This window comes from Dermacentor andersoni, chromosome 4, assembly GCF_023375885.2.
Source record: "Dermacentor andersoni chromosome 4, qqDerAnde1_hic_scaffold, whole genome shotgun sequence".
NCBI classification, from domain to species: Eukaryota; Metazoa; Arthropoda; class Arachnida; order Ixodida; family Ixodidae; genus Dermacentor; species Dermacentor andersoni.
Genome location: NC_092817.1, coordinates 141,825,460 through 141,847,869, shown reverse-complemented (window position 1 = coordinate 141,847,869; position 22,410 = coordinate 141,825,460). Strand labels below are relative to the sequence as shown.

Here is a 22,410-nt window from a genome sequence, read left to right as displayed (position 1 = left end):
TCGTTCGTTCATTCATTCATTCATTCATTCATTCATTACTTGTATAGCTTTCGCCTGTTCTCACTCTCTCATTCCATGCCCAACCATATCAGTCTTCCCAAATACAATATCTATACACTTGTCCTGACTGCAACGCAGCAGCCACACTTTACCATGCCACAGGGGCATGCCTACAAACAAACTCAACACCGCGCAAGCCACACCCCTATGCACAACCATGGGAAGCTTTTCCATCCTGTGTTGGCTCCCAGGGCCAGAACAATCTGGTCAAGCGAGCATGCCAGGCAGCTACGACTTATGAGGTCCTGGAATGATGACTACACTGAGTGAGGCATCCCAGCGGGGAGTGCCCTGGTGCTATTTCATACATTATTGGAGTCTCTCTCCCATCTAGAGCCTATGCTTAAATGCCTTTGGCTACGCCTTGGATGCAGTCATTTCCTCTGTTATTCACTGACACTTCCCATGTTCAATTTGGCACGCTTACTTCAGCCACTTGAGTCGTTTGGATGTCAGACTTCATCAAAAGCCATGTGCTTAATAATAATACTGCTCTGGCTAACACAAATCACAAACTTGTTCCTTCACTACACTGGCATTATCTTGCAACACAGAACAAAATCTTCAAACCAATCAGATGACCAACAATATTATGCAAGTGATCAGCCCAATTTTTACCAAAAAAGGCCACCCAGGCTTGGCCAGGTTTATTTATTTATTATTTACGCAATAATGCATAACCTTGACAAATGACCAAGCAGGAGGGGGCATAAGCACAAGACACAAAATCGAGACTGATATCTTTTGCAGAAAAAAAAAAAAAAAAAATATATATATATATATATATCTTTGAGAACAAGAAAAAGAGCAAGGTGATATCAGTAAATGCTAACGTGTTTTCAATGTCAAGGGAGAGAAGAAAAAGAGTTCTGAGGGAATTCACTGCACTTGACGTTACCAGGAAAGAATGTTTGTGGTCAACGAGCGTTACAGTTCGTCGAAATAAAGGTGTGGAGTGCGGTCAGTTTAGAATGAAAACACTCTCACAATTTCATCCAGTCACTCTAGGGCTACTTCCTGAAAGAATATGAGCGTATTAACTAGATTTACTGTGGTTGAATTTGTTGCAGTATTCAAATGTTCAATTCAATTCAAATGAATGGTGATGTTTATGTTTTCACGATGACTTGCACTATCATTGCGAGTGCCAATGCTTACCCAATGTTCTCCAGCAAACCTGAAACTAGCACTTGGCTGAGTCCAAACACCTCTGTGCAAACTTTCTAATTATATTACCTGAAGTAAATTTGAAACTAAAGACAGGAGTGCTTGCACAAGTTTTTACAGGTGCAACCAGGTGTGATAATGTTACAGGTCTGTTTGCGATGGGATGTCCTTGCAGTGTTTCTGACAATGTGGTAGTCACCTCAAAATCCCAGCTTTGAAAATAAATGGAATGAGAGAATAGGTGTTGTATCGCTGAGCATAAAAAAGGACAAGAAGAAACGAAGTGGATAGAACCGATGCTCAACATACAGCATGCTGCACCAACTTACCCAACAGTGAACAATTACGGAAGAATTAACTTTGCGGTCTTGCTATTCCTTCTGTCTCTTAAGGATTCAAACACCGCCATTTCCAATACATGACCAACAATGGGCCATGTTAATTAATATCAGTAATGCATGAATCTAGTAGTCAAATATATTTTCTCCATTCACTGTTCTCCGACACACCGTGAAAAGAATGCCCAAGACGGGATGACAAAAATAACTGAAAAGAGGCATATAACACCGAGATAAAGCGTGTGTTCCCCGTTTCTTGTCTATTTCTCTGTTGCTTTTACCATTTAATGTCATCAGTCTATCCAACAGTTAATTTTATAATAGGTTCACTGACCTTGAACAATGCTTTCCGGGGTGAAATGAAAACACTGCCACCTGTGTGCACGTGAGAGGCAGCATCATAAGAGGTGATGATAATACTTTAGGGGGGTGCGAACCTGCTCTTTTACTCTGACAAGAGAAGCGTGTCCCGTCAATCTAATCAGTGCTTGCGCCAACGTGTCATTCACACATTGCTCACTGAGGTAAACAAACAAACAAACAAAAAAGAGTTGCGCTCAAGTGCTTGAATGACGTTAGTGGACTGTACGAGCTATATTATCAGTTCAGTGCATGCGTACCTCCGCACAGTAGCTGCTGTTGATAGAAAAAAGCTTGCCAACCAAACAGCATTCGTGAGAGGTTACAAAGGCAACAAAGAAACATGACTTTAACTCTTTACATAACGTTTGCCAGTTGTCCAATCATACTCATATAATTCATTGGCTATCACTTAAATATTTTCCCCACATTTGCCCCTACTACTCCAGCCCAGAAGACATGAATGAATAACAGAATACTGGGGTTGAATGGCTAAAAAAGTATATGTGCATCGTAAAAATGTGACTGACCTTAGATTTGGATTTCTCACGGTTCCAAAGAAAGATATACAAGCTATGTTTTTTCTATAATACGACTAATCTAGACTCAGGTATTTCGCAGTTCTGAAAATAATGTAACCCAAACCGCTTCTAAGAGCACAAGAAAGCTGTAGACCAACACACATTCAAAAGAGCTACAGCAGGTATGATAGTTATTATGACATATAATAATGTGTATACTCATAAAAACAGGTGCATCACTTTTCTAAGAAAACCATCTCTGCTTGGCACACAAATAGTAAAACCAAGGTGAAACAGCAGACAGAGCTAGTCTGAAATTGCTTCGTCAAAGCCTAAAGTATGGAGCACAATGTCAATGAAAACTAATTCTTTATTAAACTAAATATGGCCAAACATTGGTGAAACATTGGCTGCAACAAAGAAAAAAGTTCTACAAAACAAACTAATATTTAAACACTCCTTAAAAAAAGAATAAAAGAAAGAGACACTCAATCATTCATTTGGACTTGAATGTGTTTGCAGCATGTTTAATGTTCAATCTACAGCAAATACTAAGTGTCCATCTGTTTCACAGTTAGTCTAATGCAAACCTCATTAAAATGATGCATTTCCTTTTTTTCTGCATGGGCTCACAGCTGCTACTGCAGCTACTTGATGAAATAAAAGGCACTTCAGAGAACTGCTGTGCATTATATTGCTATGTAATACGCCTACTGTGCAACAATAGGTTTGGTTGTAGACTGATTTACAATATGTTGGTATACCGAAAAAATGAACTGTGCATTCCGTGGTAAACCTTCCTCTTGCTACTGTTACAGGCATTCCAAAATTTAAGAATAAGAACACCACCTCAGGCTCATCAATGCCATAACTATGGCTGGAGAGGGAATGCAATAACACTAAGTGCATATATAAAGGAATAAGTTGACAAGTAGATAGATATAGCAGAACCTTGTTACACTGAACACACTGGCTATAGCGATGTGTAGCACCAGCCTTAATTAAACTCCTACAGATACATTTGCATTTTTCTCCTATATAGTGAACACAGTGCTTCACAATCAGTGTGTTTTGGCAAGTAAAACCTCATAAATTAATTAAATGAATTATTTTGATGAATTTGATATGCTAAAAAATATATTTATATGCATATTCATAACAATGTGAATGGTTTCGGCTAGCAAAACATGAAAACAAACAAAAAGAAACAGAGGGCACTAAAATATGGTGCGATAATTAAAGAGGGGAAAAAATATCTGCAGGCAATATAGTTTCAGTTTAACATTTCAGTATTTATGCAACCAATCATGCATTAAATGCATGGTGGACTAGGGAGGATCACTATAAAGTGTTTGCACAGTTTGAGACGTTTCTGACGAGGACCCAAAGGAAATATTAGACGCATATTACTTCAGACCTGCGGAGCCAATAATGTCTGATTACAAGCTTGAACAAGGAGCAAATCTGTGGTCTTTTTGATTAGAACCGATCAAATATATTAATACAAATTTATTGAATTTAGAAAGGCGCAGAATACCGAACTACAGTTATAGTGAAAATAGTAACACAGTGAAGCTATTTTCCAGTCCAGAAAACTTCCCTCTAATTAGGTTCTACAGTATATCACACAGCAGCAGCATCAACAGCAGTCTGAAACTGCCCACAGCTTTGTTTGGAGGCGCACACATTTTTGAAGTTGTACAGGCTCTATCAAACGTTTATCATATGTGAAAAGAATGCACTTAGCAAACCTGAAGGTTGCAAAACACCTGCAAGATATATTAATTTGATATTAAAGTTGGTCTCAAAAGGCTGTACATAGCATTATCGAGGTCAAAACACAGAACAAGATTTGCTGTTGTCATGCAGCAATAAGGTTAGGTTGATTACGCCACACATAAAACAAAAATAAGCAAGAGTGCTTCATGCGCTTCTGGCTGTACTCATGCATGGCCGTAGCAGTAATCATAAGAACAGAGCATGCAAATATATTGTGATGTCATGGCACACCTACCGACTGGATACAAAAACTGGCATTTGAAAACAAATGTTACAGTAAATTGTTTAGGATGCTCTGACACCTGTGTTTATTTTAATTTTTTTTCATGTCTACAGGGATTGAACATTCATTTAGCACACAAAACAAACAAGAAAGTGGAATATGTCATGTCTTTCTCGATCTAAATCAATACTGTGCTCTAACCCCTACAATAGCTCAGAGGTTACGGTATTTTTCTTCTGACTGCGTGATCGTAAGTTTGATTCAAGTGACGGTTGCCGTAAAATAAATATTGCGGGCCTTAGCCATTTCTAATTTCAAAGCAGTGCAATAGAATAGAAAGGTCAGCTACAAAAGAAAGCACACACACAAGTGCCAAGTGTTTGGAACAGTACAACAAGCATATGAACAGAAACAATGCTCGTGATTGTTTCTTTTTGTCAATCATTCTTTCATTGCAACGTTTCCAAATCGCGAATGTCAACCAGCTCACTTAAACTAACTACTTCAATATTTGTTTCATTTCAAGAGCAAAAAATGCAGGCCTTAGCTAATACATTGTACACAGCACACAAGACAACTCAAAAAAGAAATGGACAGGTTAGAGTACCATAACGCATTAGCTAAGGCAACCCACCGAACAGTCCAACTTTCTTACTTAAAAATGCACTTTCTACGATATTGGTGCCTTTCTTCTTGTCTAGCCCTCCGCCCCTGTCTACTTCTGTCTCTTGCGGTTTTTCTTTTTTTCTTTCTTTTGGCTGGGTAGAATGTATCAGCTGAAAAAAGCACTGAAACCTGCCTTTCTTCCTTAGAAATCCATGCAAGAGTAAATGCAATCTGCGATAACAATGGGGTACTCACACACATAAGTGCTAGCCTAGCCATTAGACTGTATCTCAGTACATCCATGGAGAAAGCGGCTGCTCCCGGCGTCACGGACATGAGAACAGAAAGTCAAGCCCGGCAGCCCTTCAGTCTGGCATTGTCGAGATAAAGCTACTTTTGCATCGGTGATAAGGGCAGCGGCGTTCGGGTTGCTTGCTGGTGTTATAAAACACCCGTCAATTACTCATCGGCATGCATCTCTTCTATTTTCTTCTTTTTATCTCTTTGTTTCCGTGTGTATCAGATGGCCTTGGCAATGGCTCCTTCCTGCTACGCCCCACAGTCTGTCCGGCTGGGCTTCAAACTCTCAGGGTGACGTGTTTCTATGCACAAGTCCTGCATGAGCTCAGCTACGGCGCTTTCATATTTGGCACGGTGTCAGCGCAAGAAATAGAGGGAAGCCGCAGTTTCTGCCGAGCTTCAAAAATATTTTCAGCAAGCACGTCAGGCCAACAGACAATGAAACCAGGGAAACCACGTGGGGAAAGTAACTGTTGTTTTAATTGAACTATGCAGCAGAATTAAGCAAAAGAGAAATGAAGGTGGATGAAAAGGCAACTTGCCCTACAGTGGGTGTCCAATCCACATCTTCTGCACTATGCATGCAATGACAATTTGGCTACAACAATGGCCGTCTCTCCATCCACTTTCTTTTGCATTTGCATAAGTGCATTAGATGTAGCTCTGGCAGTGTTAGCGGGTGCCACTCGCAGCGAAGGCAGCGAATGTGAAGCATTTTAGAACATGAAATTTAGCCGCAGGCCACTGGCCAATCAACCCTCATATGCTACCTCATGGCATCGAGGATGCCGAGTCAAGACTCTTGTTATTCTTATCACAAAAAAAAAAGATTTTCCAAGACACACATGACTGTCAAGATATTTTTCGCGACAGTAGAATCACTAAGGCTTTAAAGTTCTCATAACAAGATACTATATACCTTGCTTTCTTTTTTAGCTGCCCTTGAGTAACGAAAAAAAATTTCTTTTTTGTGGCCTATCAAGAGGCAATGTGAAGGTTTTACAGGAATTATAACATGTTAATTCAGGAATTAGAGGTATTTCACATAATGCTACGACATACATATGGGATCAATATGAGCAGTCACCATCAGCACTGTGACTACCATATGTGTATCTTGCCCCTTAGTAGCAAGCTTTTAGCCCATCTTTCACCCAAAGTTATCTCAAACAAATACATGCACTCGCAAGTCAACAGCAACATTAGCTTGAATGCAGTTTAGTTCATTTCAAAATAGAAGGTTCTAATGACAGAGCAGCAGGTATTTTCTTTGGGCCAGCAAATCTTTCAAAAAATGTTAACAAAAATTTGAAAAAAAAAATAAGCAAAGGTATCAAGTTTTAAGCCACGAAAGCAGACATCATAATATTAAATTTCTGTAAACTGCACATGGTGATGCATTTAAAGCATATATAATTCAGTTTTGCCAATATATATAGTTTCTGTGAAATTGTGATTTCAGTTGCTGTGGCTTTGTAAATGTCCTGGGCACAAAACAGCAGCATAGTCTTCCATCATTTTATAGTATGCACCAGTTTTACCCACTCAAGACACTTTAGCTGATACAGCTTGCTAAAACACTTTAGCTGATGCAGCTTGCTGAACTGTGATAGTTACTTTAGTTGCCAAGTGAGTGCTGTAAATGCAAAGTGGCAACGTTATGAACATCTTCGATTTACATCAATATTTGTCCGAAAGTTGAAGGCCTAAAAAAAAGAAATCAACTACACAATCCTAACAGAAATCACAGCTTTTTATTTTAAGTGCAACTATTACATTCAAATCAAATTTGTCCATTCAATGTGTCTTACTTGTACCCGAACATGGAAGGCCTAAGCTAAACCTTCTCATACTCTGTGATAACTTAAAGCAGCACTGAAACACTTTTCTTAGAACCTGAGACACACACTTGAATGAATGTGATGGCATTCAATAAACATGTTTACAAAGAACGTTTTGAAAAGGATCTAACAGGAATGGCAAAATAATAAGCCCAATTTTTACCTTCCCCATTCCATCTCAATTGATCGGTTCTTCTAAGCAGGGACAGTGCTATAGCAGTGTGCTGCCTACCACTTGTTTCTTTCTTTTCATAGTGCACCTATGGTAGCCTTTTGAGGTTGGCATCTTGGCAAATGTGCCAGAGAGACATTGATAGTCAAAGTTGTTTACCCACACTGTAATGTCATGAAAATGAGTAAACGTGATTGACCAGTGTACTTATACAAATTTTTTTCAATTTGGAAAGTGGTGTATCTTTCAATGTATTTTTATGTCGTCACCAACTCAGTGGTTGTCCCTCCAGTTTAAGATATGAAGCAATTTTCGGAGCAGAAGAAATGTTGTTCTGGAGCAGTTTAGGAGCAGCCACGTCAGCATTTTGGAGCCGTTTCGGAGCCGTTTCGGAGCAGAAAATTGGTCTTCTTGGAACCCTTGGAGTGGTAAGCAGTAATATGTAGCCATTTGGTGAAGCTTGTTATTACTACGCAATCAGCAAGTGCTGCTCAAGATTTAAACAAGACACAAAGCCAACAGAGACCGATTAAGCTTGCTTTCCCACGGACAGTATACCAAGCACGGTATGTTGCTAACATTTTGTTTTGGCAGGCAAGGAACTTAATTTTGTAAACAATTAAACAAATTTTTTAGGCTAACGAGAACAAAGATGTGCACTTGGGCAGAAGACATACATAAAAGTACAAACGAGCTAGAACAATTTGCGTCATCAGGCAGAAGACAAAAATTGATGGCAAATGTCTTATGTGCATTCCAAATAACAGATGTGCTTTGATATGCTTTACCGCAATAGACAAAATGTATATCACGCCCAATAACCATGCTAGAAGCTCGACAAGCAACTATGTGTCTATGAACAGCGGCAAGAGGAGATGCCTCTGTACAGTGTGTCGTAAAGATGGTGATAGAGGTGGAGAACAACGTTCGTACTATCCCGTGCACTCATTTTCATTGTGAGGCGGTTTGTCGGCTTCTCACGTGTCGTGTGGCCTCCGCGAATTGATACGAGTCAATTCAGTGTAAAACTAACTTTTGTCGCCAATACCTAACTGACCTTTTGAAGCACTACCAATTAGGCCTAATGGCCAAGGCAGTTGCCATGGCGAAAATTGGCAGTTGGCCGTTGTGACCAGCAAGCTTTCCACAAGCCATCGCAGAAAGCTTACCACTAATATGTTTGTATGAGTGGCTCCCTGGGGATCAGTTCTGAGATCATGCATACATGTTTTTGACAACCGTCGTAGCTGGCAACTGCTGCAATCCCACACAGAAATTCACAAACTGACAGAAAGTTCCGAACTGCATGTGCAAGCATATGAATCTGCGTGCATGGAGACGCCCATGCTATACGACCTGCATGCCTTCCAGTGGCTAATTGGTCCTATATCTTTGCACATAGCTGCTGCTTTCATAGTTGTTCCCTTTGTCGGCACCGGGTATAGCAATTGTTTCAATTGGAGTTGACTCAGACGATGCTTGTACCCAGACAAGCATGCCTCATAATCAGATTGTGGTTTTGCCATGTAAAAACTCCAGAATTAAATTTTCTTTTGTCCAGAAACCATCTGAGCACTGTGGTAAGGCTACATGCAATGCGTTGACCTCAGCAAGGTATTTTACCAAATATATGAAAAATATAGTAGTACATAACCGAGTGGCGAGCTGAATTATTTGTATGTTCACAAATCGATTCTATAGTTGAGTACAGTCAACGTCCTCGACTCCGTCCGAAAATTCAGGCAGTCATGAAAAAAAAAAGAAAGGATGCAAGCCTTTTACTGCCCCCAATGGCTCAAACGTCCGAAATAGCTCTGGAGGCCTGCCAGTACACTTATTAGGCGTATTGGTGCTCGTACGGCGACAGTAGACGGCGGGTGCACGCGTGTGTAATTAAGGAATAGATACTGTGTCCCGTGACACTTGCCTCTTCCCACTCTTGGTATGCTTCACCGCACTACTTCACGCACGCTTCACCGCGTAACAACGATATATTGAGGCGAAGCTGACTTTCGGGAACCGGCATTATGCAACCTGTCATGCTTTCCGAGCTTCGAAGCCACTGGCGAGGATTACAAAGCCGGACTCGATGCCGTTGCTAACAGCGGCGAATTGTTTTAATGAAAAACACGGCACCGAACAGCAAGAAACTTGGTGTCGAATGTCGGAGTAGCTAGGCCTAGCGCTGCCGCGGTGGTGGCCACGGCTGCCAGTGAATCTACGTGTGAGAACACCTTTAAGAGGCGGCAAAATAATCAAAATGGCGGGGGTGGTGGCTTCGTTCAATGCCATTTCGGACCTGCGGTCATGGCAAGAAGTGCGGAAAATCGGACGGCGAAGGGTTTCTTGCGATTTCAGACGTTTTTACAATACATTATTGACTCTATGGGGTACCGTGGCGGTGCCACGAAGGCGTCCGAATTATCGGGTATGGCCGAAAAATCGGGCGTCCGGAAAATCGGTCCTTGACTGTAGTTGCATAACCCTACTGAAAACGTTGCACTGCCGTGAAAACGTGAAAATACCGCACTTTTGCGCAGTTAACGCAAATGGCACTGCGCAAGTGGGCGCAGCCAGGAGCAGGCAAGTCTAACTGTAGCAAAATGGCGCAAATGGCGCAGTTGGACCACCACTGCCAACTATAGAACTGCCATTGTGGGCCTATGTAGCAGATTTGGAAGTAGCATTGCAGCTACAGGTTCATCTGAAGTTTCTAATATCTCTGAGATTGGTCATGGGTTCCCCCCCCCCCCTCTTCTCTAATTCAAACGTTTCCTTGCCCTGCAGCATAAAACGTGTGAAGCACACATGCTATAAACACACGTATACTTCGTTGCGACTGATGAAATTCAACTGGAATCTATGCTCTTCAATGGCAAGAATTCTGCAATACCCAGAGCCGGCAGGTGAAAGGAAGCTTTAGCTTGGGGCCAGCTCCGATTTCCATATTCAGATACACATGAAATGCGGAAATGCTCCCATGAGACTCCCATTGGACTGATTTGAGTTTGTTGCAATTGAGAGAGAAAGTGACATTCTAGCAACTGTAGGCAGCAGAATTTTAATTTCAGGCCTCATACTCGTTAAAAAAATTGTCGAATATTGATAGAGAGAAAAAAACGTTTGCAAATGTGTAACTGTACACCAAGCACAGATATAGCAGTACCGTAAACTGCAACTGTTAGAGCATCTCAAGTGGACAAATATGATGTACGCTTACATATAATTGCTACAGTGTTTATGAGGATTTTACAGTGAAGCTGTCGAGGGTTAGTTCCCCCAGGATCGTGTCCGTGTGTGGACACAAAACTCGAGCCTTCTCCTCCGGCGTCAGACGGCACCTGCGTTCGTGCCGTCGAGTACGCGCCGTGATTGACGCGGCCCTGCTAGAATAAAACGTCAACTACGTGGGCCGATCCCGAAGATAGTGTAATGCCAGGCCGACCCGCGGCGGAAGCGAGGCAGGCGTTAAGCACTCCCCACACGTGGGCCGATACCGAAGATAGTGCAATAACGGGCCGACCTGCGGCGGAGGTGCAGTTCGCCATTAAGGGGCCCACATACACATCTTCACTGATCATCCTTCTTCACAGAGTGGAAGGGCATTCAGTTATTTTTTTTTTTTGCAATGGTTCTACTCACAAACCATCAACACACTTCAGAGTGGCATATAACACATCAATTTTGTACACGTTAGATGTATTATCAAGTGAAGTTTACAGAACTGTGATGATCCTTTTTATTGCGGAGTTCGAGTTGTAAACTTGTACTTAAGCTCTTTGAAATTTCGCATCTTTCAAGAATTTTTCTTCAAGAATTGATAGCATAAATTAAAAAAAAGCCACTTCCTACAGTTACTAGAGTTTACCTTCCTCTTTTAAATGCACCCAACCTCATCAAAACCCTTGCAGTGGTTGCCGAGCGAAATTATTTCTATTCCCAAGTATTTAGGAGCTCCTGAGATAAAGCTTTCTCTTAAGGGTCTAACATGTGCTTTAGAAACCAGCTTAATTATCAGTAAACCTTGAGGTCTCTCGGAGATGTTGCTTTTCCCATAAATTACAGATATTACAGAAAAAGATAAAATTACACCCAAGGCAAAATAAACAGTATGGATGAAAATCTTTTTTTTTTTTTTGTAATACTGCGATTTTCAGTGACCAAAAAGACCATGCGCAAGGTGTGATAACGAGCTTGATCTTTTCTGTTACACTAATGATGTTAATGAAGGTAATGTATATTAGACACACTTTTCTAGCTCTCTCACTATTTGTAATGGTGGCTAGTGCCCAAGTGTGAAAAGTGTACATGCTCTGGAGCATAAAACATGTGAATGACGTTCGATGATCAGTGGCACAGCCAGAATTTTTTGGGTGGGTCACCCACTTGGCCAGGGATGGGGAGGAAGGGGAGCTGGGTAGGCCACGTACTGACAACTTTTGTTTTATTTTGAGGAAGGGGGGAGGGGTAGCTCCTGCCACTCCCTGGCTTATGCCCCTGGAGAGTACCCCATCACAAGTAAACTTTCAGCTTTTCAAGCCACAATGGCTAAAAAATTTCATTTTTCACTGTCTTCCAATTCACATATTGTTCAATTCTACATATATTCAAGTATAAAAAATAAAATCATGAGTCTTTCTCTTTTTAATGTGCATTTTTCATTTCATAAGCTTGCTTGACATGAGCCAATGTCATCACAATAAAATGAAAGAACCCACTTTCCTGATAATTCTACCACCAGTAATAAGATGGACGTCTGTCTAGCAGCCTTCTTTTTTTCTGAAACAGCTGTTATGTATTGACCAATGTTGAGGCACAAATCACGCCAGGAGTGCCTTAAGATGTATTTGACATGTCTTAAGGCTGATTATTTTCATTAGCACTAGTCGTCATTCTTTTTTATTTCATTGTACAGTATTGCACACTCAGTGTCTAAAGAGATATGAAAGGCATGGCATGCAGTTGATGATTACCCACTTGTTCAATGCTGAATAAAAAGAAAATGCATTCACGTTTTGAAACTTAATTCTGATGAACATTGCGAAAGAAATGGTACAGATCATTTTTCACTATAGGTCACTAGTGCTGCCAATTGCAGTTTTAAATTATGCATTGCTTGCCATCATCGACTATGCACAGATAAGTTGCACTGATTGGCAAGCATTTAGTGGCCACTTCGCCTACATATCCATGAAGCACAGTTGCAATGTGACTAGCGGAGATGAGGCTCGAACTATGATATGAACTAGAGAAGATTTCAAAACTTCAGCTGAGGTTACCTTTCATTTGCTTCTTAGAAGAGAAGTGTCTGCCATGAACAGTTCTGATTTGTGTTCAGCAACCACTAATCTTTTTTTCGCATTCATTTCCTTGGAAACATATTTAGAGCAACATTTGGAGTGCTAATATTTACTGTATAGACCCTTCAAGGTACACTGGTAATAAATGGCATTATCAGTTAAAAAGGTAAACGACTGCACAAAATTAATCGCCTTTTTTTTTAATCATACCTACAAGTTATGAAAGTACTTTGGCAGCACTTGTCTTGTATAAAGCACTGTGAAAAGAATTCAGGACATTCAACAAGAAACATAATACACATCTGGCAGGAACATGAGTGGCAAGGCAGTTAAACAATGCTGAAGGATTGGCACAGATTTGAAAGCACAGATTCACAGGTTGAATAGCAAGCATTACATCCTGTGAGAAGCAACCGCAGTTCGTACACAATTCCTGCATGAAAGTGTGTTTTCAAGGCACTGGTATGATTTTCACTAAATAGAAGTAAACATACAATCACAAGCATTTCAGTGACAGTGCGCTTTGGGTCACTGCAAAGTAAGGCTAGAGCTTGTGACTCAACTGTGTACACACCACTGTATGATCGTATAGTTGTGTACTTATGCACCCTCTATGACTTCAGCCAAAGCAGTAGCTGTTTTGTGTCATTTCTAAGGCCCTGAACACAGATATGCTATTACACTATAAAGGCATACTTTTTATGCAGCCTGTTATTTTATAGATCAACTGACTCACACAAGACATCCAGAATCCTTTCTTATTTGTCATGAGCCTACAAACCATTTGGGGTACGCGTTCTCAATATTTCAAAGCATTTTACCGCCGCTTCTTGGCAAGCATTGCAGATCGAATATTCAATAGTATTCTGCTGGAGAGCTGTCAGTTGATGGGCCAGAAAAGAAAGAACTATTACCACTCTTGCCATTTTGGTGGCTCTATGATTGAGCTTTTACATTACCGAAGCCATATTTTGGTGACAAACAACGACAGGTGCGTGCGGATCGTTTCCGCAAGGTTGCCGTCGATACGGCCGTTCCTGAAAGCAGCCAATTAAGAAACATTTACAGCCTTCGTGAGCGTCGCACAACACAAGAGGTGTGGTGCTTTTTCAATAGAGCTCGGAACGACGCCAAGCCGTGGTTAGCCCGCGAGGTTCCTAAACAACGAAACTTCCTGCGCTCCATTCGGTCACAGCAGCGACGACAGTGAAAAACGAAAACAGACGAACCGTTTTCCCGACTTGACGAGCAGCCCACAAGTTCTCCAGTATCGGCTGTGACTCAATGACTCACGCGAGCGCGTCGCTATAAACAAACAAAAATAAGATGGCCCAAGCGAGGGAGAGAGAGAGACACACACACACACTTGAGGAACTGCGCCAAAACGTCGCGCGCAGGACCCTTCAGATCGACACGCCTCGGAAAAAGCTTTGGAGGACGCGCTCGCGACACACACGGGCGATGCCTGTGCAAAGGGCGTTGCAGTGAATGCGTGAGTAGGGGTGGACGGATGAAAATCAGACACACTGCGGCCCCGAAGACGCGTCCACTCCTTCTTTTCGTATTTTTCTTTGCTCTCAAAAACAGGGGGCTAGCTCACTCCGCAGGCCATCCGAAAAGGAGTTGCGCGCGGTACGGCTGAATGAAAAGGTCAGTGCCGGAGCGCCGAGCTTTGCTTCTGCGCCCAGAAAAAAAAACAGGGCGCCAGGTTCACACAAATAAAAACCGCAAAGAGGACGATATGCCTGATTTACAGACTTTCATTCTGTTTGTTCAATTTTTTTTTAAATAAAGAGACGCCTAGAACATTCGCGATACATATGAAAGAGACGGACTGCCGCAGTCAGACCGACCACCCTCCCGGCAACGTACTCTCATCGGCGGATGCGTCCATAGAAACTGAAAGCTACGAACGGTGAAAGCGCAGCGGTGTCTATGGAACTCGGTAGCTTACCTCGTAAAGAAAAGCGACAAAACATCGGTAGTCTAGATGGGAGTACACCTAGCACAATGGTTTTTGTTGACACACTCACAAGGCAGCAACGTTACTCGGCCATCATAATGCGACCGTTGTATCACCTAGCGGTCATCACGGGAGACACATATTAGGAATAATCAATCCACTTCGTTGCGCCGCAAGGAGCGCAACTTCACGCTTTTAGGCTTTCAGTTAACGAACTCTACAAATACAAACCTTTGCGTGCCTCCACGCTCACAGCCTCATATACACTACAACGGTTGTTTCATCGCACGCTACCTTGCAAAGCTTGCACTATGCGCATTTACGTTTCACGGAGAACCAGATATTTCCCCATTTTTTTTGCAGAAGGTGCGTGCGTAGCGTTGCGCGAGCCGCACACGTTGCAAAAGTAATTCATTGGTACAAACACCAACGCCAGTTAAAAAGAAGACATGCAACACGAACATAAGGACGCGTTGTTTGCTCGTACACGTCTTAAGCTCTTCTCCGTCACCTACTTTCTTGCATATGCTTGGTGTGCAGTTGTTTTGATCGCGGTTAGTAGCAAATGAACGTATTTATACGTTACGTATAAAGTATCGTGGCGCGAGTTCCAAAACAAATGCTAGGTTAAATATTGCTGACAATAAACGTGTCGCTCAAATATCAAGTTGCTCGTAAAGGTACGTACTACAGGCATGTGTTCATAACAGCAAAGTCCCTTGAATACGGTATAAAAATACTGACAGGATTTCTAAGTGATGCATGTGTTATTTTCTTACAAGCGACAACCACCCATCCTGCTGTTTACGCGGCTTGGTGGTCACTTTAACCCTTTAAGTGAAGACATGAAACAAAAAGAACCGGCATACTTGGCATCGACGTAACCATCAACAGAACCGCGCGCTTTTTGAAATTAGATAATGCACGCTGTGAGCTATTCTTTACACACAGAGTGAGACAGGTTATTGAAAATCAAGAGCAGAAAAGCTGACCTGATATGCGACCCCTCAGCCAGTCGATGAGGGATGCCGGTTTTTATGTCCTTGCACAGAACTTCTTTTAAAGAGTGTTGCTAAGTGAAGACATTCAGACGCTAACTTTATTAAATTGTACAGCAAAGCTTTTAAGAGATGATACCACTCTTCAAACTCGAACTATCTCTAAAAATTGTATTTTTTATAACATCATGCCACTTTTGCGACGTAATAGTGGCATTGGGCTGCTAGTAACACCGCTCTGTCAATCACAAAAAGAATTACGTTTCTGCCTTGTGCCATTAAAAAGTTACAGGGTAATTTGTAACCTTCGCCATTCTGTATCAAACCGATAGTTGGAGGTCTCGGTTTCTCGTTTTAATGAATTTGATTGTTTCACAGTAGTGAAATCTCAGTTTGCTATTATGTTTTTGCTTACGTACATCAATAATATCTTTTCAAAAACAAATTATTCTTGTATAAGTTAGCTCTAAATTATCACTACGGGCAGTGCAACAACCCCTTGCGTCTGTTAACACATATTGCACCTAGTACCTACACTAGTTTAGCAATGCCTTGCTTTTTCGGTATATATTGTGCATTAGCTTCGCAACTAAAATCACTTTTGTCACTAGCAGCCCAATGGCACAGGTACGTTGCAAAAGTGGCTGAAGCAATGATTTACAAACCACGGATGCAAGACAAATGATGACAGAAGTATATATGTGGACGCAGAGGTATCAGCTAGTGTCTCAATGCCTGCAAATATATGTAAGTACCAAAATACAAGGAAATTTAATAGCTCAAAGAAGGCCCCTCCTTCAAGTCTACATCATTCAATCCGCCAAAAATTTTGTTTTCTTGCATCTTAATTCACATTTCTCTCAATATGCAAATTGGTAATTCATTTCGCTGTTATGCTAACATTAAAAATGCTCCACACATGCAAGATTTACTCCTGAGACTTTCCAGGCTGATTTCTTACCTTTTAAGACGCGCTATGAACTAGAATTATTCGGATCCCCTGATAGATCCTTATGAGAGATCGGCGGATCCCACTCATATGGGTGAATCGGTGATAAGCTATAGGCTTCCTTTAATGTTTGCTAAAATGAATTCTCGTCTAGGTAGAGGCCCTATTTTGTTCACTTCTTTCTTTACACTCCTCTACCTCTGTTGCCGGTTCCATTTCTGGCCTCCTGTTCAGCTTGTTTGTCTAGTGGCACATCCCCATATTGGAGGGTTGACCAAGAAAGCTCACATACCCAGTGACACATGCCCAGTTGTACATACCCAGAGTCCCAAGTTGTTTATTCGGGCAGTGGAACAAGTTGTTGCCTGTTCGGGTATGCAGGGTGTTTCAGCGAACTCTTTCACATAAAAAAAAATTGCCAGTGGTAGATAGCACAATTCTAGTCCATGAGCTGGTCTGCTCGAAGAGGCGGACGTCACTAGCCCAAAAAATAAATGTATAATCTACTAATTACCAAAACAACCAATTAGGTATTTAACTAATTGTATATATATATATATATATATATATATATATAATTATTATTATTATTATTATTATTATTATTATTATTATTATTATTATTATTATTATTATTAATACTCTGCGACAAGCACCTCCTGCAACGACCGACGGTCGAGCACGGCCGGTAAACTGGCAGTCCTAGTCCCAAGTTAGATGAAGACTGTAGTGAGGCGGAAATCAGAGCGGCACTCCAAGGACTCAACGGCAAGTCAGCCCCAGGACCGGACAGGGTTAACAACAAAACGCTCAAAAACCTGGACGACAAATCTGTCACCAAACTCACGGGCTATATGAACAAGTTCCGGAGAGAAGGCCGCATCCCGGAGCAGTGGAAAAGGTCCAAGGCTATCCTCAAACCCAAGCCCGGAAAGCCGTTGTGTTTGGAGAACCTACGCCCAATCTCTCTCACGTCGTGCGTGGGTAAGGTCTTGGAACACGCCTTCCTGAACCGTATCAACAGCCATCTAGAAGAGACGGAAGCCTACTCCCACACCATGATAAGCTTCCGATCCCGCCTGTCAACGCAGGACGTCATGTTGTAAGTGAAGAACCAAATCCTTGACGACAAGACAAGACACACCAGAGCCATCCTAGGACTAGAGCTGGAGAAAGCATTCGACAACATCGCTCACGAGTCGATCCTGAAACAAGTGTCTAATCTGAACCTGGGGGAAAGGGCCTGCAACTACGTGAGGGACTTTCTGAACGATCGCAAAGCCACCCTGACGGTTGGAGACCTCGAGTCCGAAGAACGAACTCAGGGAAGCGCAGGTACCCCCCATGGCTCAGTTATATCTCCGCTCCTTTTCAACTTAGTCATGCTGGGTCTCCTCAGCAAACTACGGGAAATCGAAGGAATACACCACGCTATATACGCAGACGATATAACGATTTGGGCGGACCGCGGCAGTGACGGCCAAATTGAGAACGCACTACAAACGGCCATTCACAAAGTCGAAGAGTACCTCCAAGGAACGGGCCTAAATGCTCCCCGAGTAAGTCCGAACTACTCCTTTACCGGCCCACGCGCAGAGGCATGTCACCAAAGAGCTACACGGGACCCCGGGAGTACGAGGAAATCGGCCTGTACACCCAAGACGGAAACGCAATCCCCAAAGTAGACAAGATCAAAATTCTCAGAATGATCATTGAGGCCAACGGAGCTAACGGCGAAACCGTGAGGAAGATCGAAGGCAAAGCCACCAGCGCCACGAGACTCATAAAGAGAATAACCAATAGACACGCGGGCATGAAGGATGAAAACGTCATTCGACTGATCCACTCCTTCGTTGTGAGCCACATCGCCTACGTAGCCGCCTACCACAACTGGTACGTCGCGGAAAAGAACAAGATCAACACGCTCATAAGGAAAACGTACAAGATAGCCATGGGCCTCCCGGAATCGACGAGCACCGAGCTCCTGGCTCAGCTGGGGATATACAACACCCTGGAAGAAATAGCCGAAGCACAAACGCCTGTCGACCAACCACCACGACGGGAAGGTACATTATGAACACGCTCGGCATAACGTACCACAACCAGCACGGCCAGAAAATGCAAATCCCCAACAAAATCAGAGACACCTTTACGGTGGTAAACATCCCAAGAAACGTGCATCCCGATTACAACCGAGGTAAAAGAAAGGCAAGAGCCGAGGCTCTGCTCCGTTCATTCGGCAGAGAGAGAAACGCGCGCTTTGTCGACGCAGCCGAATATCCGAACGGTCAAAAATACACCAAACACTCGGAAATAGCGGAGGAAGTAGCGATCGCGCTGGCCCTCACAGAACAGGAAATGCGAAGCAGGAATTTTAAGACTGCACTACATTCAGGATCGGCCCACAGTTTTAGACTGCTATTCAAGCCCACGGGAACGGTCCCATTGTACAGCGCAGCTTTTAGGCGCCCGTTCCTGGGTTGAGCGTCGGTGACGGTGTTTTTAGACTGAACATACCCACGGGATCTTAACGGTATCGGCGTACACTTTATTGCGATAGCAATTATATGGACACGCCAGAAGAATTTTCGTCGTTGGAATGGCCGTGACGTTGCGTATAAAGTCCAAATGCAACAACATGGTGGTCGCGCGCCGTGTGTCGTAGGGGGCGAGCGAAAGCTTGCGAGGGTGAGCCGAGGATGCTAGTTTGATAGGATAGGATATATAAACTTTATTAAAATAATCATCAGAATAATCGCTAATGGTCAGTGCCCCTAGTCTCGGGCTCCACTTGTTGCTCTTGCCCTCTTCTCGGCTTTCTGGATGAGCTTGAGCTGGTCGTCGAGGGCCAACCTGGACAGCAGTGCCTCCCATTGCTCTCTCGTAGTGTTCGTGTCTGGGTGTTCTATGTTGTGTAGTGTGCACTCCCACGTAATGTGGTATAGGGTTGGTGTGGTCCCGCACCACGGGCATTCGTCCCTGTAAGCTGTGGGGTGTATGATATGTAATACGTATAGGTTCGTGTAAGTGCCTCTCTGGAGCATACGCCAGGCAGCGGTAACCTCTGCCTTTAGATTTCGATGGGGTGGTGGATATCACAAGCGACTCCCTCTGTGGTAGTTCACGATGATTGTATACTCGAGGTCAACAGGGTCCGGGTCTCCTGCAGCCGGCGTGATGAGTGCTCGGTTATGCACGAATCCTCGAGCTGCTCTGTCGGCCTCCAGGTTACCCGTGATGCCAGAGTGGCCCGCTATCTAGATGATGGTTTGGGTGGTGATGTCCTCAGTGTCCTCCTTGAGTATTTGGGCTAGGACTTGTGCAGCAGGTCTTCCGATTCTTCCCTGTAGGAAGTTGCGGCAGGCCTTCTGGGAATCCGTTAGCATCGTCAGTGGTTTGTTTGCGTGTTTGGAAGAGCGCTTCAAATTATGTCCTTCTCTGGTTATACGAAAAACACACAACCGCTATTTAAAAAAAAGCTAACAATTTGCCATTCCTCATTGTTAGGGACTTCAAAACAGACTTCTCAGTTCATGCCATACTTTCGGACGATAACCTTCTTCCAAGTACCATTTTCATCACACCACACAGACACACGAGGACACAATTGAACAGGAATTTCAACGTACCACCTGTTAGCAACTTGTACGGTAGGCGAAGATTAGCCTACATTGGAACAAAATATGGAATAATCTTCTGAATAGGATAAAAGAGAGTCCAAGATTTTCGCATGTTCTTAAGCAATTTATAATTCATAATGAATATGTTTCTATAGTGTAATAGTAACGGATGTTGCTATTGTTGGTTTTTCTCTTCTGCTATAGCAAATTTATAAATATCATGTTAGCAAGAATGTTAGCGGAATCTGTACTTGCAAATCACATCAACTGCTAACGTGAGTTGCAATGGTGTTTTGTATTCATTTGCATGGGCCCAGAACTAGCAGTATTGCTAAGGGCCCAGGTGATCTTAAGGAACGTTTGTAATCAGAAACACCAATAAACCGAAACTGAAAAAAAAAGATCCTCCCTGACATGACGCGGCTGTTGCGTGCGGCGTTTAGTCTGACAACGGGTCGGAGGCACAGACAAATATTATAACTGTTCCCCTTCCCTTCTCGGCTGGCGAAATCAAGATATAACAGCGCGGTGCGCCGTGCAGTTGTTGCTCTTGATTTCAATAAAACTTACAGTACTTGGAAATCAGCAGTCACTTCATTAGCATAGCCCAGGCAAGACCATGCCCTCTCGTCCAGTCACCATTACGCAGGCGCACTGCTCTCCGGCTTCTCCGCTCGCGCCATTATCTCGACATGGCAGCTACCGCTGTCGTTACAGGCTGCGCGGTCGCGTGTTACGACAGTGGTTCCGGGTTCTCTGATATTTTATTTCGCCAGCCGAGAGGAGAAGGGGGACAGTTATTATCTTTGCCAATGCCTCCGCCTCGTTGTCAGACTAAACGCCGCACGCAACTAGCCGCGTCCTATCAAGGGGGAACTTTGCGCCAAACCAAACTCCCTTGCATGCGTAATCATGCGAACGACAATTAGAATTTGGAGTCGGACATCTCGCAGCACAGACACACTAGAAGAATTCTTCCAATTGATACTCTGTAGAAACGCGACTGCCTCTAATTTTTCAACACAGGCATACCCACTCACTGCAGTCATAAAAAGTTAATCATTCAATTTTAGTGAATTGGGCTGCTGACAGCGATAATTATCATCTTACTTTGTGTCCCCCTGGCCACGCAACTTATTTGCAGAGGAGGCCTTCGCGTGCCTCCCAGTGCGTAATATTAAGAAAAACCATATTAATTTTGAACACCCTGTATATTCAGACATGCGCCACGCGAGGCCTGCGAGGCGGCGGCGCTAGGTGACGCAACCTGTCCAGAGGGAAGTGCGAGAGAGGAGACCCGCTGCATACACGCCTCGTGCATGCATACGTGTCTCGGATGTGTACCAATGGGCACCCTGCAATGAAGTTTGCCTGTACATGTCACGCCACCTAGCAGCGGCGGTGAGCGCCCGTAGGTAGGCCCTCGCCGTCATTTCGCCATTGTCCGTGGTGGCTCAGACCCGCCTGAAAGCCTGCTTTTCCAATTTTCCAATGGATTCATCGCGGCCTCTCGGCAGCTCCTCCGTGAGAAGTGTGAACAAAAAGAACAAGCGCAGATACTGCTGCGTTAAGGATTGTCACAACCGCGAAGGGGATGCCAGCATCAAATTGCACCGCTTCCCTTCGAAACCGGGGGAAGCAACCCGGCGGCTGAAGGGGAACGTCGCGGTTCGTGTCGGTCTTGCGAACTTCTGTTAGACGAACTAAGACGTAAATGCAAAAACAAGGAGAAAAAAAGAACCAGCGGCGGTATCCGTAAGAACACACAATAAAGCGTCAACTGCATTAAAATGCGTGAACTGATTCCCGCTGTTGTAAACCAGTTTATATAGTTGATTAGCTCGTCTTGCTCCAAAACAAATGCGCAGTGGTTGTTACGTGTCAAATCTAGCTTCGTAAGCGCTCCATGCTGGAGCTTTGTACGCACTGTGCTTCTTCCTGTGCCAAGATCAAGACGCGAATGCTGGAACCGAGCTCACTCGTGCCGATGTTTTCAAGTGATTAAAACAACAGAACTAATGTTGGAGTGCACTGCAGCACACGTCGAGTATTCGAAAATTAGCATTTCTCTCGCGCACGCTAGCACATATTTGTTCAGTGTTCACGTTGTTTAGTCTCAGCTGATTGCCCTCTCACATTCGAGCCCGAACGACAATACCAGAATATGCTCGAGGCACTTTGTCAACGGAGAAAAAAGCATTTACCTGCCAATT

The 22,410-nt window shown here is 43.3% G+C and overlaps 1 protein-coding gene across 7 annotated transcripts in view; it reads right to left on the bottom strand.

Moving 5' to 3' along the window:
- LOC126537848 (transmembrane and coiled-coil domains protein 2-like) overlaps positions 1-14,983 on the bottom strand; it is a 98,046-nt gene extending 83,063 nt beyond the window's left edge. Inside the window, exon 1 of one of the 7 annotated variants that reach the window (XM_055074484.1) lies at positions 14,862-14,983. Coding sequence is in view for 4 of the 7 variants with exons in the window: in XM_050184921.3 (XP_050040878.2) it covers positions 5,310-5,357 (48 nt within the window). In the remaining 3 variants the exon portion in view is untranslated. The other 6 variants (XM_050184924.3, XM_050184925.3, XM_050184921.3 and 3 more) reach the window with 6 other exon arrangements.
- Between the last annotated feature and the right edge of the window lie 7,427 nt (positions 14,984-22,410).